We start from the raw sequence: 16,174 nt of genomic DNA on the forward strand, positions 1-16,174 counted from the left end.
TTTTAGAAACTGCTTGTGTTCTCTGGGCACATCCACTCATCTGTAAGAGCATCATTCCAAGTGGTGTTTCCCTCAACGAGCTACAGAATGTTCTCCCCACGGGTTGAGACTTTTTTTCCTACCCTGCGTCTGGAATTTCTCCCCCTGTAAAATGAACTGATCACACAGTCTGTTTCAGCCAGGAAAACACGATGTTTCTTGTTCACCTGATTGTTTGCTCCAACCAGAAGCATTAAACGTTTTAGATTTGGATATACCTCTGTTGTCTACTTCCTAGAACCCTGGAGGTTTCCCTGGGTTTGTTCAAGAATTACTCAGCTTTTGCTTAAAAGACTCAAGAGCATGTTCAACAGGGGTGACATCACCCTTAAGGGGTTGCAGATTGGTTCTCAGAGGGAAGAGGGTTGCACAAAAAAATCACGTTTTTAACATATAAAGCACAAATGTAGTGTATTAGTTTCCTAGGGCTGCCGTACCAAATTACCACAAAGTTGTAGCTTAAAACAGTAGAAATTGATTCCCTCACAGTCTGGAGGGCAGAAGTCTGAGATGAAGGTGTTGGCAGGGTTGTGTTCCCTCCTAAGGCTTTAGGGGAGGATCCTTCCTGCCTCTTCCAGCCTCTGAAGGCTCCTGGTGTTCCTTGGCTTGTGGCCACATCACTCCAGTCTCTGCCTCTGTCTTTACCTGGCCTTCACCTCTTTGTGTCGTCTCTTATATAAGGACACCCAGTCATTGGATTTAGGGCCCATTAAGTCCAGGATGATTTCATCTCAAGACCCTTAACCAATTACACTGGCAAGAATGCTACTTCCATGTAAGGTCACATTGTGAGGTCCTGGGTGGACACGAATTCTGGGGCGACACTATTCAACCCACCACATATGCATACAGTGCATGAACAGACACACGTGCAGTTTTCAGTGTATTAAATGCGGGCCTCTAGGCCCCACTCATCACTGCCAACACCGAGTCTTGGGAGTGGGCTCCTGGATTCTACTTGCCAGGTATCCAGGTGAAGGTGAGGGCCCTGCTGTCCATCTTCCTGGGCTGCTCTGCCCTCTCCCCTGGGTTTTACCCAAGTCCCAGAGTTGCATCAGAAGACAGCCAAGTCCTGACATCAGGAGGGGGCGGGGGCCTGTCTGGGGTGGCCCCTGTCCTTCCTGCGAGCGCCCCTGGGACACGGAGTAAGGTGTCACAGGCGGCGTGGGACTCCCTTTTTTTTTTGGCCACAGCCATGCAGCTTGCAGGATCTTAGCTCCCCGACCAGGGATTGAACCCGGGCCCCCGGCAGTGAAAGCGCTGAGTCCTAACCACTGGAAGGGTCCCTTGTTTTGGAGCAGGAGGCCAAGGGCTGTCGGGGGAGCAGGGGAGGTGCGGTTCCTGTGGCTGCGTTCGGCGCCCCCCTTCCCCCCCTCCGCCCCCACCCGCCCGGAGAGGTAGCAATCAGCTGCTGCTTTTCCACTGGTTGCCCAGGAGCTGTTGGGCAGGGGCTCTCACAACAGCCAGCTGCCATGGGTGTGGCTAAGAGCTCCCTGTGGCAGGCGAACTGGGGTCAGGTCTGAGCTGGGGTCAGGTTCCACTGCTGACGTCTGGGAGGCGCCTTGGGTTTTCGGTCCAGAGAGGGCAGAACACAACACAGCCAGCCCCGCTGTGGCCCAAAGGCTTCCTCTGGGACCAATTCTCCCTCTGAGGCCAGGGGCCTCTGCAGAGGAGGCGGGTGTCAGGGTGCAAGTAGCTCTTGTGGGAATTTGGGCAGAGCCTGGAAGGAGCTGGAAAGAGCCGGAAGGAAAGGCGCTGGGTGGCTCTCAAACTTCTCCCCAACCCATTTCCCCTCCCCTCCCTTCAGAACCCACCAAGGCACTGCTGAGAAATGCGGGTCCCCAAAAGGTACAATTTGAAACCCCTGACCTAAGAGTCCTGGAGCCAGGACACAGATCCTTCGAGAATCCGATGAAAGCTGTGGCATCACACTTGAATCCCGTTTCCATTTCAGGGCCCCTGAGCCCACCCGTTGACCCCAGGATTGGAATCTTTTTCTGGGGTCTTTCCAGATACTAAATAAGATACTAACTAAATAAGGAGCAGCCCAGCAGCTGAGACACATGTCACCATGGCAACTGCCCAACACACAGAACTCTTGGGGTTCCAAGTCAGGCCCCCAGGACTTCTAGTACACATTCTGTGCCCGGGAGTCTTCCATCACTCCCATGGGGTGGGGAGGGAACACTTGCACAGCCATAAGTAGCCCATGTTAACCCCGACCAGCAGTACCGATGACTTAGGCTCCTGTATATTCGTGTCACAGGTGTTCCCCCAACACCACAGGTAGGTACTGGAATCTCAGACACTATCTTGCCTCCTGCTCCATGTCCCATCTAAGCTCTGCAAATTCCCGACTCCAAAATGTCATGAGTTTCAGATTCTTGGGGTTGCAAGAGACCCCAAAGTCCAACACAAACTCTCTCAAGCCAAATGGGGATTTACTGGTCCATGTAATTGGGAAGTCCAAGAATGCTTCAGGTATAGCTGGATCCAGGGGATCAAATATCCCCCTTTCTTGGTTGGGTTCTTCTCCATATTGGCATCACTCTCCTCCATGTGGCCCACACCCTGGATGCTGGACAATCCTGGCAGAGTTTCTCACCCCCACTTCCAGCAGAAGTTCCAGGGTGGGCTCTGATTGGCCGATTGGGACAGATGCCTATCTCTGAACCATCCACTGAGACCACCTGGGACTGGGAGGGAGGTGACAGTGCCAGCCAGACCACAAGGATGGAGACTGGGGGAGAGGTATTACCTAAAGGCAACATGAGGGAGGCTTTCGGCTGTGGCTCTCAATGCCCTGCCCACCTTCCCTGGGCAGAGGACATCTGGATATATGAACCTGCAACTCTCTCTCTGATGGCTACCTCTTGGGGCTGGAGCATCACCCCGTCCCTGAGAAGGGCAGACTGGAAGTGCCAGGGAGTTAACCCCCAGGAGCAGTTCTCAACCTGATGAATGAACGTAGGCTGATAAACACCCTCAGCTCCCTGTGAGCGGGTGGCCAACTCCGAGGCGTTCTCTCCACCCCCCAGAGGTCCCAGGGGTTGAGCCTGGCCGCCCACAGTGGGAGCTGCTCACTCAGGCACCGTGTACGGGCTGCCTTCCCTTCCCAGACTCACTTTTCCGTCCCCCAGCAGGGCTTCCTGGGGTCGCCTCCCAAATAAACTACTTGCCCTCACATCCTAGTGTCAGGTTCTGCTGCCAGGGGACCCAGCCTAAGAAGGGAAGTTACTGAAAGAAGAGAGACTGGATGCTGGGCAAAGATAGATACCAGTGGGTCTTCCCCGGTGGTCCAGTGGTTAGGACTCAGCGCTTTCACTGCTGTGGCCTGGGTTCAATCCCTTGTCGGGGAACTAAGATCCAAATAAAAAAAGATAGATACCTGCTTGTGACAAATTTTTAAAAAATCCATGGGCCACAGGGGGGGCGAATGTGGGCAGGACTCACATGGCTCAGAGTGTCCTAGGGACCCTCAGGCACGCCACGATGGACCTTCCCCAGGTACTGCTGTGCTCCCTCTGGCCTGGAGTCCACTAGGCCTGTGCCCGGCACTGTGATTCTCCAGCCAGCTGCCAGCACAGTTGAGAACAAAGATGCCCTCAGTGGACATCAGAACCTTCAAGACCAGGGTTTCCACAGCTTGTTGCCTCAGGATCCCCGGGGGTGCTCCTTGTAGACTCCTTGACCCCCCCAACTCCCGCCCCTGAGATTCTGATTCAGTGGGTCATTCTGGGGGAATACATTCAGACCTGCAGCCAGGCTTGGGAGCTGTCTTAAGAATATGCCAGGGCTTCCCTGCTGGCGCAGTGGTTGAGAGTCCGCCTGCCGATGCAGGGGACGCGGGTTCGTGCCCCGGTCCGGGAGGATCCCACGTGCCGCAGAGCGGCTGGGCCCGTGAGCCATGGCCCCTGAGCTTGCGCGTCCGGAGCCTGTGCTCTGCAACGGGAGAGGCCACAACAGCAAGAGGCCTGCATACCGCAAAAAAAAAAAAAAAAAAAAAATATGCCAAATTGGGCTTCCCTGGTGGCGCAGTGGTTGAGAGTCCGCCTGCCGATGCAGGGGACACGGGTTCGTGCCCCGGTCTGGGAAGATCCCATATGCCGCGGAGCGGCTGGGCCTGTGAGCCATGGCCGCTGAGCCTGCGCGTCCCGAGCCTGTGCTCCGCAACGGGAGAGGCCACAACAGTGAGAGGCCCGCGTACCGCAAAAAAACCCAAAAAACAAAACAAAACAAACAAAGAAACAAAAAGAATATGCCAAATCGATTCTAAGGTGCCTGGGAACTTGTCCGAGCTCTTGAAACTATTTCCTACCCTTGAACACTGGCGGCAAAACATCAAAGCAGCCCAGGGGTTCATTAAAAGAAAGCAAAATATGGGACTTCTCTGGCAGCCCAGTGGTTAGGAGTCTGCGCTGCCACTGCAGTGGGCATAAGTTCAACCCCTGGTCAGGGAACTAAGATCCTGCATGCCACACGGCGTGGCCAAAAAATAAGTAAATAAAAGCAAAATACAAAACTAAACTTCCAGGTGTAGATGAAACACAAGGTCCCTGGAGGAACACGTGAACTTGGTTGTTTATATTTCTGGATGGAGGAATAAAAACCTGCAGCATTCTCCTGGATCTTTGGACAAGTGGTGGTCAAGTTCCTGGACATGCTGTGAAAACCACTCCCCTCTTTCCTCCAACCTGGTCACAAACTCAGGACAGGGGCTGAGTGAGAAGGGAGAACTTTTGGTGGCTTGGTGGTAGGTATTGTGGGCTGTGGGCTGATGGGTCCACTAGGTGCTTGATGAGATGTGCCCCAGGACACCAACAGACCCTGGCCTGTGGCACCTACTGTAGGACCCAAACATCCTGTTCCCTGTAGGGAATGTCGCAGGCTGGCACGGCAGCTCTCCACACCCTGTCTCCAGGAGAGACAAAGACGTACAGACCCACAGATGCATTCCTGCAGGAACTTGGAGGCTGGGAGCTGGCCTGTGATATTTCACTTCTCTGAACCGAATACTTCCTTTCTAAAGTGAAATTAGACCCGTGTTACAGTAGCTCAGCTGCAGTGATGGGTTCAGTCAGCCTCCTGCATTCATGTTCCTTTGCAGGTTTTCATCAAGGGGTGAAGCTTCAAGAGGCTTCACATCTCTCCCTGGATCCCCATCTCCACATTCATCCCAAGCCTGAGCCAGCCTCCTGGAGGATGACACCACGCAGACCAGAGCTATGTCCTCAGCTGTGGCCACCCCAGACCAGGCCCCAGCTGGCCCATTAGCTGATGGCAGGCACATAAGTGAGCCCAGCCGGACTCACTGATCCTAGCCCAGATCAACAGAATCACCCAGCTGACCTTAGAAGCACAAGAAATAATTATTTTTCATGAGAAGCAATGACTGGTTGTTTAAAGCCACCAGTTTTGGGCTCGTTTTCTGCACAGTGCTAGGTAACCGCTACAGTTACAGTCCAAGATCAAGGTGTTGGCAGATTCCATTCTTGGTGAGGGCCTGCTTCCTGGCTTGTAGACGGCCATCCTCTCACCGTGTTCTCACAGCCTTGTCCTTTTGTGTGCACGTGGAGATGGTGCTCTCCTGTCTCCTCCAATTCTTATAAGGGCACCACCCTCATGACCTCATCTAAGCCTAATTTAATTAAACCAAAGGCCCCACCTCCAAATACCATCACATTGGGAGTTAGGGCTTCAACATACAAACCTTGGGGGGATGCAAACATTCAGTCCATCACATGCCTGGATCTATTTGAGGACCTGCTGGAAACAGCAGCACCTCCCCCACCTCCCCTCCCCCAAAAGCTGCTAAGCACACAGTGTGATATTATATTCATGGGGCAGGGCGTCACCAGGCACTTCCTAAAGACCCTTCGAGGCCACAAGTTACAAACTCTAATACTCGCCGGGATGCAGGTCACAGGTGAGGGAAGCCAGCTGCTGGGGCTGTTATGAGCTGGAGAGGACAGATCCAGATGGCACCAGCCATTCTCAGCTCGGACAAGTCATTGCCTCCTTGCTGCAGCAGGAGGGCATCAGCTGGGGCTTCGAGCTCTTTCTTTTAAAGAGAAACCAGAGGACTTCCCTCGTGGTGCAGGGGTTAAGAATCTGCCTGCCAATGCAGGGAACACGGGTTTGAGCCCTGGTCTGGGCAGATCCCACATGCCGCGGAGCAAATAAGCCCGTGCGCCATAACTACTGAGCCTGTGCTCTAGAGCCCGCGAGCCACAACTACTGAAGCCCATGTGCCTAGAGCCCGTGCTCCGCAACAAGAGAAGCCACTGCAGTGAGAAGCCCGCGCACCACAACAAAGCATAGCCCCCGTTTGCCACAAGAGAAAGCCCGTGCGCAGCAACGAAGACCCAATGCAGCCAAAAATAAATAAATTTATATATATAAAAAAAGACAGAAACCAGAAAACTGGAGTTAACCTCTTGACTTTTTTTTTTTTTTTTTTTTTTTTTTTTTTTTTTTTTTTAACCTCTTGACTTTTAAGCGTTGGTAATTTAAATTCTACTAAAACATGGTGCGGACTAAACTTTCCTCTTTCAAAGTGTGGTCCAGACACCTGCAGCCATCACCTGGGAGCTCAGTGAGACCTGCAGACTCTGAGGCACCAGCCCAGGCCAGAATCTGCATTTTTAGCAAGTTCTTCCAGGTAATTCGAGTACACTTTAAAGTGAGAACCCCTGGATTAAACAAAATAGACAAGGGAGCTGGACATGCCCCTGACTCAGGTTAAGCAGCCCCACCTGTCAAAATCTAGGGGTCCCTCAATTCCACGATTCCGCATTCAGATGCCGCTCCAGGGGTCCTTTTATTATATCAATTTATTCAAGTGGTAGAAAAACCCTTCTGGCGGCAGGACAAAATAAGAGAGCCTGTAAACATGATTTCACCCCTCTTCCCTTTAAGGAGCTTCCCATGACAGGAAATAGAATTCTAGTTGGCAAGTTCGGTGATGAGGTCTGTAAAAAAGGGTCCCTCGATGTGGCCATAGTCTCTTCACCCCATCCAAGGGGGCTGGCTGGACCCTGCCACTTGGCCACAGTTCGGTCATCATCAGTTCCACTGGCAGCGCCCCTGCCCCAGGAGGCTGGAGGCTCTCTGGCAGCAGCGGGGCAGGCCCTTGGGGGACAGGCCTCGTGAGCGGCAGGCACAGGCAGGCGGGGAAGGAGGCAGAGTCTCTCCAGGGCGCGCTGTATCGCTAGGGTTGCACGTGCCACGGCAGGCGGCCAGGTGAGGGGCTGAGGCACAGGTGCTGTCAGAAGCCTGGCTTGGCACATGGGTCGAGACCACCCAAATGGTCAGTGGCCTTGGAATATCCCCTGCAGAAGCCAGAGCTCATGGCAACGAGCCTCCAGAACAGGTCATGATGGGCAGCTGGAGGCTTCAGTCCTTGAAGGGGTTACAGGTGTCACCCGGTTGCTCCTTCTCAGCAGCCGGGAGCTCCCCGTTCATCTCCTGCAGTGGGTGGTAGACGTAGGCCCCATCCAGGTGCCGGCTCCTCGCTGCCCTTGACCCGAGGAACAAGGACACGTTTGCCACTGTGCTGATCAGCAGAAGGAAAACCAGGGCCAAGGTGATGGCCAGCCAGGTGGTCCTGGGGGCAGGAGAGAAACCCCGAACGGGGACACTGTTGGGCGCTTCGGGCTGGGGGTGTGCTGGAGAGGCTCCCTCCCTCCCCTCACTTGGCTCCTCCTCCCAGAACAAGGGCACAGGGTCGGGGGCCTCCAGGGACCGCACACTGTCGAAGAACAAATGGGCCTGGTGGGGTGGAGGGCACACTCCACGCATGTTCGGGAGAAGCGGGGACAGTTGTTATGTGGGACTAAGGCCAGTGCGGCCACATCTCCTGATATTTCAAGAGCAGCCGTGGAAAAAAAAAGATTTTTACATGAACGTTACTGAGTTTCAGATGTTGCTCATAAGTGTAAATTTCAGTGGGTACAGGCCACATGTAATACAGCTGGGGACCTAATCTGCCCCGGGAAGCAGCAGTTTGCATTCTGTGCTTCCGGGGATGTTGACAACAGAGGCTGGGTTCTCTCCAGGGTCCTCAAAGCACACAGAGCAGGGAGGACCCACACCCCTTCCTCCAAGGCAGGGAGCTGGCGGGGATGGGTGGGGTCCTTCAATGATCTTTTTTCCTTCACGTGAGTCTTTGTCTGAAGCCCTCAATGCAAAAGCAGACTGCTCGGGTGGCAGGGCCTGCAGCTGTGCCCTTCAGCACCCCATGGCGCTCCTTCCCTCACTGCAGGTCTCACACCCGAGGAGGCTGAGCTTGGGGTGCAGGGCTCCCGGGAACCACTGTCCCTGGTCCGCTGCAATTCCCAGCACACTTCCAGGATTTTCCTCCAGGCCCCACCCGACTCAGGGTCAGGACCTCCAGGAGGGATCTGGGATCTGCGTTTGTGATGAGCTCCCAGGTGCTGCCTCCAGGACAAGGCCAAGGGGCTTCTCGTTCACACCTACACCTGCTTCCCACTTTGAGGGGACGGGGCTGGGCTGGGCACCCAGGGGGGCTATGGGACATGAGAACCATGAGAAGAGAGGTTCTCCAAGTGGGGCTCCCAGACCGACAGCATTGGTTCTTGAACCCAGCTCTCTCTTTTAACACACTCCCCTGGAGGTCAAGTTGAAGACCCCCTGCAACTAGAAAATAAAGACCCAACACGAGGGGTGAACACCCCCAGGTGTCAGAGAAATGACGTGAACTGCTCAGGGCTTCATGCTTCTTGCACCGGAAGCTGAGAAAAAAAGCCCACACCCTGGCCCCTAGATTCCACTGGGGTGGTGGCCAGGGTCCTTCTCAGCAGCTCCCTGGACAGCACAGGTGGCTGCGAGCATCACCTAGGACTCTCCCTGTGCTTATGTCAGAGAATTGTCATCTGGTGCCCAGCTGCCAGTTCCTAGCCCTGCCCAGACCCTGAGCGGAGGCCACGCCTCAAAGGCAGAGGGAGGTGGGATTCCTCCCACCCCTGCCCCAGCTCCCAGCAAAGTACCTACCTGGTGAAAAGGGAGAGTTCTCCTGCCCGCAGGGTGTCCTCGGGTAGCGGGAGACACTGCTTCACTGCAAGATGCCAGGGAGAGGCTGAAGGTTGGGAGAGGAGGGGTCTGCCCCCTGCTGTCCCCGGGGAGCCTGGGAGGGGCCGTACCTCGGGAGAGGATGCTATTCAAGGTGCGTGACCAGGCGAGGCTGCAGTTGCCGGTCTGGGGGTCGCAGGGACACTGGTGCTCACACTTGCAAGGGCTCTGGCAGTCTGGCCCGTACCAGCCGAGGGGACACTCTACAGGGAGGAGCCAAGAGGACAGAGGTGGAGGCCTCGGTGGCAGGGCCTCTCTCTGCACTGCCAGGATGGGCCCAGTGGTGTGCTGAGCTGAGCTGATGCAAAAGCATCCCTGGGCGGGGCTCCCTCTTGGCTGAGTCAGGGGCCCTTCCAGCTTACCCTGCATACAGATGTCTCCAGTGAAGCCAGGGGGACAGGCGCAGGTCCCCCGAACGGGGTCACAGGTGGCTCCATTATGACACTGACACTTCTTGGCACAGTCCTCCCCGAAGGAGCCGCTGGTGCACGCTGGGATGGGGGAAGCAGGGCCTTTGCAAAATCTGGTCCTGCCCCCCAACCCCACCCCAGGCTGGGGCCAACAGGATTGCAAACGCAACTCTCTCGCCCCAAGTGGCCCTGTAGGTTCACATGTTCTCCCAACAGATAGTTCTGGAGAAGTTGGTACGTGGCAGGCCCCGAGGCTATGATCTCATTGAGGGCAGGCAGCCAGCAAGCCAGAAAGCAGGTGTCAAAGGACAAGGGAGGACACACACTGGAGGGACGGGACCGATTGTGGCAGCAGCAAAGCACTGAGGAGGTGGGGTGGGGAGGACTCTGAGGACCTGACATTGAGGCTTGGAGAGCAGGGCGTGGCTGGAGCCCCCAGGGCCTGGCAGGTCATGCTGAGGAGTTCAAATTTTTCACTCAGAGCCAAAGAAAGCCACTAAGGATTTAAGCTATGGAGGGTTATAAGTGCGTTGAGCTGTGTCCTCGCAAAGATATGTTCTAATCCCCAGAACCTGTGAATGTGAACTTATTTGGAAATAGGGTCTTTGCAGATGCAATTAAGTTAAGGATCTTGAAATGAAAACATCCTGCACTTAAGGTGGACCCAAGTCCAGTGGCCTGGGGTCCTTGTAAGAAGACAGAGCGGGAGACTGGAGACAGACAGGGGAGAAGGCTGTGCCTGTGAAGTCAGAGGCAGAGATGGGGTGATGCAGCCACCAGTCCAGGAATGCAGGGGACCCCCAGAAGCTGGAAGAGGCAGGAAGGACCCTCCCCCAGACCTTTCAGAGCCAGTGGAGCGCTACTGACCCCTTGATTATGGAGTTCTGGCCTCCAGAACTGTGAGAGAATAAAGTAATGTTTTAAGCCTGAGTTGGTGGAATCTGTTGCAGCAGCCCCAGGACACTAATACAGTGATTTACACGTGAGGCAAAAGCATGAGACAAGAGGGAAGCGACTTGCAGACCAGGAGGCAGGGATAAAGGCAGCTGAGGCTCGCAGCTGCCAGGCTCACCCTCTCCCGTGTGACCAGGGGGCTGGGGAGGAGGCTGGCCTGGTGGCTTTTACCTTCACTGCAGTTGGACCCTGTCCATCCAGCTTCGCAGCGGCAGCCGGCTGCCAAGACAAGACCGAGAAGGTCAGGTGAGGGCCCAGGCAGGGCTGGGGCAGTGAGAGCGGGGAGCCCGGGCTGGAGCTGCCTCCCAAAGAGTCCCACTCACTCTCCGTGCAGAGCCCATGCTCGCTGCAGTTGGCGGGGCCACAGTCCAGCTCGCTGCAGGCGGCGCCCCGCCAGAAGCGCCCCGTACACTGGCAGCGCCCCTCCACGCAAGTCCCGTGGCCGTTGCAGTCAGACGGCTGGCAGCGGGGCTCGTGCACACACACCACGGTGGACACGTGGCGAGGACAGCGCCACATGTTGTCCTGGCTGCAGAAGAAACAGGAGTGTGAAGAGAGGCTGAAGTGCTGGCCACCCCAGCAAACCCTCAAACCCCCCCACTGCAGCCCCTGAGGGCTGCCTTTCCCTGCCTCTCTTCATTGTCCCTTCTCCAGCCTTTTACAGGTTCTTCCCACCCCCAACAATCCCTTCCACCCCAGGGCCTTTGCACATGCTCTTCTATGCCCAGAAGGCTCTCCCATGCCCACCTAGCCCCTCATCCTCCAGATCTCAGCTCATGCTTCACTATCCTCAGGTCTTTCCTGACCAATCACCCCCTTCCATCGGCCTGGGCTGGTGGGCTGGTACGCTACATATACTTCCTGTAAGCAGCGAGAAGCAGGGGTCTTGGCTCCTCCTGCTCTCTGCTGAGTTCCCAGAGCCGGGCACAGAGTAGGTACTCAGTATTTGTTGAATGAGACAGTTGGGGACAAGCTTGGCCTTGGACATCAACAAGGGGGCTCTGGTATGCTTACCAGTGATCGGATGGGTAACTGGCCAAGGTCCCGTTGAGCACGAAGGTGGCAGAGCCCCCTCCGTCCAGGTTGATGGCATTTACCACGTTCTGTTTCAGCAGGAACTCCGCCATCTCCCACAGGTTAATGCTGTGGCACAAGACCAGTGCTGCTGACCTTGCCACAGCCATTTCTGGGTTAATGCATCTTACTTTCCACAGTGGACAGTATCACACACCCACCATGGCAGGCAAATTTCTAAGTGCCCCCCAAAAGGTGTCCTGTCCCAATCCCGGGAAGCTATGACTATAACAAGAGATCACTCTCCTGATCGTGTTATGATATGTGGCACAGCTGTCTGCAAATGGGCACACTGTCCTGGATTATCCGGGTGGCCCCGATGGAATCACAGGAGCCCTTAAAAGCAGAGAGCTTTCTATGGCTGAGGCAGAAGAGGAAGTGAGAGAGATTGGAAATACAAGGGGATTAGATGGATTTGACACACCTTTCAGCTTGAAGATATACAAGAGGAGGGTATATACATAAGGGGGAACGTGGGCGGCCTCATGAGTGGAGAGGCCCCCAGCCAGCAATGACACAAAGACCTCAGTCCTACAACTCCAAGGAACTGTATTCTGCCAACAACCTGAAGAAGCTGGGAAGAGGATTCTTCCCCAGAAGCTCCAGATAAGCACCCTGCCTGGCCAACAGCTGGGTTTTGTCTGTAGGACATCCTGAACAGAGAACTCAGTTGGGCCCCCCCACCCATTGACTCCTGACCTACAGAGCTTTGATCTAACAAATCAGCGCTGCCTGTGCTAATTTGTTACACAGCAACAGCAGACTAGCACACTCACTTTACAGAGGAGGAAACAGCAGCTCAGAGAGGTCAAATGACTTGTCTATGGCCACAGAGCTAGCAGATGGCCAAGCTAGGATTGGAACCGAGGTCTACTCCCAGCTAACTTTGTGATAATTTCCTTTCACCCCAATCAGAGCTCAGGAGAGATGAGGCCCTAAGGTGGCGAGACTGAGAGCAAGTGTGTGGAAGATGATGAGTTCTTGGAAGTGGGACAGATCTAGGGACCCTCTGCCTGTGGGAAGACAGGGAACAGATGGATGTGAACATCCCCAGGGAACAGCTGGAGGTCAGAAGGGCAGCTGTTGGTGGGCTGGAGTTCCTCAGAGCAGGACTTAGCCCAGGCCTAGAGGCCCTGGCTCACAGCACTCACCCCCGCTGCTCCGTCTGCCCGTCCACGTGGAAGAGCACCAGCTGCCCCTCCCGGTCGTGGCCCACGGCTGTCCTGGCTGACATCACGTTCACAAATTTGCTGAAGGAACCTGAAGGAGAGGCAGCCTGGCTGATCACCTGGCCCTTCGGGAGGCCTACTAAGCTCTGCCTGCCACTTCCTGCCAGTCACTCTCCACAGAGACATCACTCTCCACCTCCAGGTCTATGCATGCAACATCTCTCTTCCCGTGCCCCGCCCCAGTCGGTCTCCGCAGAGTAGCCAAAGGGCTGTTCTTCAATGTAAATCAAGATCAAACTCCAGGTGAAAATGCTCCAACGGCCTCCACTGTCCTTAGAACAAAATCCAAATGCCTTATCAAGGCCTGGCATGACCTCCTTAGCCTGCTTCTTCTACCTCATCTCCTGGGGGCCCATGCCTCTGAACACCCTGCAGCCACTTTCTACTTCTGGCTGGACTGCACTTCTCCCCAGCTCTTCCCATGGCTTGTGCCTTCTAATCTAAGTCACCTCCTCCATGAGGCCTTCCCTGACTGCACAGTCTAAAACAGCCCATTTCCACATCAGGGCCATGGGGAACCTTCCCTGTCCCAGTATTCCATATCCCAGTGGTTCTCAAAATTGAATGTCAATCAGAATCACACAGGGGGCTCCTTAGAACACACACTCTTGGGCCTCACCCCCAGGGATTCTGATTCTGTAGCACTGAGGCACAGGGGTAGGGGCTGAAGTTCTGCATTTATAACAGGCTCCTCGGTGATGCTGATGCTGCCGGTCCACAAATATTTTAGGAACACTTCTCTATTCTCTTGTCCATAGCTCCTTTCCTCCAACTTTCTCTTTCTTAGCACTTAACCACTTCTTTCCAGTATACTTAATATCTATTTCATTTCTTATATAGTCCACAATGCAGGGATCTTATCTGCTTTAATCCCCACTGATCCCCAATACCTAGAATAGTACTTGTTGAAAGACTTCCCCCACCACCCCACTGGTCCTGGTTTTCAAGAGGCTTGTTGCCAACACCCCCACTCATCACCCACATCTCATCATACTCATTGCCCTTCCCCCACCTGTCTCCTGTGTCTCATCGCACTCAGCCGCCTGACTCTCGTTAATGTAGATGCTTCCGTTGCGAATCAGCCACACGACCCCGCTCAGCAGCTGCACAAACGGATTCTCAGTGTCCAGCACCTCCTCTTCAGACAGGTACCTGGACACAGGGAAGGCATGAGATTCAGTCAACAGCAGTGGCAGCTGCAGGTAGTGCCCTCCCCCACACACACACTACCCCCGCCCGCCCCACCACCCGGCTACTTGATTCCTCCTCATGCCCAGGAACCTGCCTGGTCCTGGAAGCAATCTTTGCAAACAGTCTACGCATCCCAATCTACACTTCATTTAACAGAAACCACCATCCCCAACAGATCACAAGCCCACCTATGGCCCTCAATCTCTCAGGCCATCACCCCAGCCGAACTACCATCTGATGCCTGCAACAGCCTCTTAATTGGCCTCCTTGCTCCTACTACGGCCCAACCAGCCTAGTATTCAGCAGGTTCAGAGCAAGCTTTAAAATGACCAAAGTCAAAATAAATAAATAAATGACCAAAGTCGGTCCTGACCTCCTCTGATATTTTGCTCCTTCCTTCAGTCCCTCACACACACCAAGCCCCTCTGCACCTCTGAGCCTTAGTGCAATGCTCTTCCTCCAGTTCTGACTCTGGCTGACTTGTGATTAATTTTCATGTCTCAACTCAAAGGTCACCTCCTCAGACAAGTCTTTCCTTATCACCTTCCCGAAACTCAACACTCTATTTACAATCTGTTCAACGCTTCACTGCACATATACAATTTGAACTAACTTAATTATCTCCCTGGGTTTTGTTTATTTTTCCTAGTAATGGGGTGGGGGGTAGTGTCCTTTTTTGAAGGCAAAGGCCGTGCTTGTTCACAGCTATATCCTCAGTACGCAGCACATTTACCGACACAAAGCAAGCGCTACACGATACTGGAAAATGAATAAACTCTACAAGGAAGGCATTACTTTCCCCATCCTGAAGATGAGAAAACGGAGGCTCAGTTTGGTTAGGGGACTTGAACACGGCGGCACGGCTACACCTCAACTCTCAGGCCCTCTGCTCTAGAATCTAGGGCCTAGACAGTCACGGGACTCCCTGCCTCCTCACCCGGTGACCAGGGTCCCGTCGCGGCGGATCCCGAACTGCGCGTTCTGCAGCCCCCCGGCGCTGCTCACCCGCCGCCCGTCGCTCACAACGTTCCCCAGGCACTCGCCCGTATCCATGCGGAAGAAGCCGCCATTCTGGGCGACGCTGCAGCCGGCCGCCCGCGCCGTCTCCTCCACGGTGGCGCGGCGCCTTGAAGCGCAGCCGCCGGGCCCGCCGGGCTCCAGCACCGAGAAGGTGCGCAGGGGCTCGGCGGCCCGCGTCAGGTGGCCGGCCACCGCGCGGTCTGCGAAGTGCGAGACGAAGATGCGTACGTTGGGGCCGCGGGCACCGGGGTTTGAGGGGGACGGCGGCCACCTCTCGTGCTCGCGGCTGCCGGCGCGCACCCTTGTGCAGTCCCGGGCCGAGCGCGCCCGCGCGCGGGAGTAAGGCAGCAGCAAGTCATCGTCGCGGGAGGCCCTGCTGGGATGGGGCAGACCTGAGCTCGGAGTGCTGTGCCCGGGTCTGTGGGACCTCCCCAACGAGGCTTGCCCCCGGCAGCTGTACTCACCCCGAGCCGAGGTTGCCGGATGCCTCACCGAGGAAGCCGCGCAGTGAAATGAAGAAGAGAAGGCAGCGACCCATGGAGGCCGCCATGTTGGACTCGGGCCTCCGGTCACGTGGGCCCACCCCACATGACTCAGGACTTCTGGTGGCAGCTTTTAGCTCTGAATTGCTTATACTTTTCTGGATATCCCAAAATCTCTTCCTGTAATTTACTGTGTTATTTTAGAAGGGGCGGGCGCTGGGGCGGCGGGAAGTTTTCACGTTGATGTAATTTGAAGTCTATGGAAAGTCAAAAAAAAGTAGTATAAAGAATTCTCTTATACTTTTTACTTATCTTTACCAATTGTTAACGTTTGCGCTTTATTCATAGACTTTTTTTTTTTCTTTTTTTTGTACGTGGGCCTCTCACTGTTGTGGCCTCTCGTTGTGGAGCATAGGCTTCGGACGCGCAGGCTTAGCGGCCATGGCTCACGGGCCCAGCCGCTCCGCGGCATGTGGGATCTTCCCATCCTCACTGTGCAGGAGCAGGTAACATTTACCTGGCACCTACTACATTACAGGTACCGTTCTCAGTACTCTACAGACATAACTGTCACAGCTGTGGAGGTAATATAGGGATAGGTGCTATAATTATCCCAAGTGAAGTTGTCTGAAAGGCTGAGGAACAAGACCCAACTCGCCACTCAACTGCACTCTAAATTTATTCA

General features: G+C 54.9%; 1 protein-coding gene across 2 annotated transcripts; it reads right to left on the reverse strand.

Moving 5' to 3' along the window:
- Nucleotides 1-6,858: 6,858 nt before the first annotated feature.
- NAGPA (N-acetylglucosamine-1-phosphodiester alpha-N-acetylglucosaminidase) lies at nt 6,859-15,660 on the reverse strand. 2 transcript variants are annotated; one of them, XM_024759781.1, is made up of 11 exons: nt 15,472-15,647; nt 14,925-15,380; nt 13,809-13,948; nt 12,719-12,827; nt 11,508-11,636; nt 10,817-11,022; nt 10,665-10,712; nt 9,492-9,620; nt 9,201-9,332; nt 9,052-9,115; nt 6,859-7,645 (listed from the first exon to the last, which is right to left on the reverse strand). In XM_024759781.1, exons 1-11 carry the CDS (start codon nt 15,555-15,557, stop codon nt 7,435-7,437), a joined length of 1,710 nt encoding a protein of 569 aa, XP_024615549.1. In that variant the 5' UTR covers nt 15,558-15,647; the 3' UTR covers nt 6,859-7,434. The 2 variants fall into 2 exon arrangements, with proteins under 2 accessions (XP_024615549.1, XP_024615550.1); XM_024759782.1 differs by having other exon boundaries at nt 6,862-7,645; nt 14,925-15,383; nt 15,472-15,660.
- Between the last annotated feature and the right edge of the window lie 514 nt (nt 15,661-16,174).

This window comes from Neophocaena asiaeorientalis, unplaced genomic scaffold (genome assembly GCF_003031525.2).
Source record: "Neophocaena asiaeorientalis asiaeorientalis breed wild unplaced genomic scaffold, Neophocaena_asiaeorientalis_V1.1 scaffold254, whole genome shotgun sequence".
In the NCBI taxonomy this organism is placed as follows: domain Eukaryota; kingdom Metazoa; phylum Chordata; class Mammalia; order Artiodactyla; family Phocoenidae; genus Neophocaena; species Neophocaena asiaeorientalis.

Coding starts and splice junctions, on each gene's coding strand:
- NAGPA (XM_024759782.1), bottom strand. CDS start 15,557: ATGGCGGCCTCCATGGGTCGCTGCCTTCTCTTCTTCATTTCACTGCGC. Junction 13,949..14,924: donor GACGGGACCCTGGTCACCGG/GTGAGGAGGCAG, acceptor CCCTGTGTCCAG/GTACCTGTCTGAAGAGGAGG. Junction 7,646..9,051: donor GAACTCTCCCTTTTCACCAG/GTAGGTACTTTG, acceptor TCCTGCCCCCAG/GACCACCTGGCTGGCCATCA.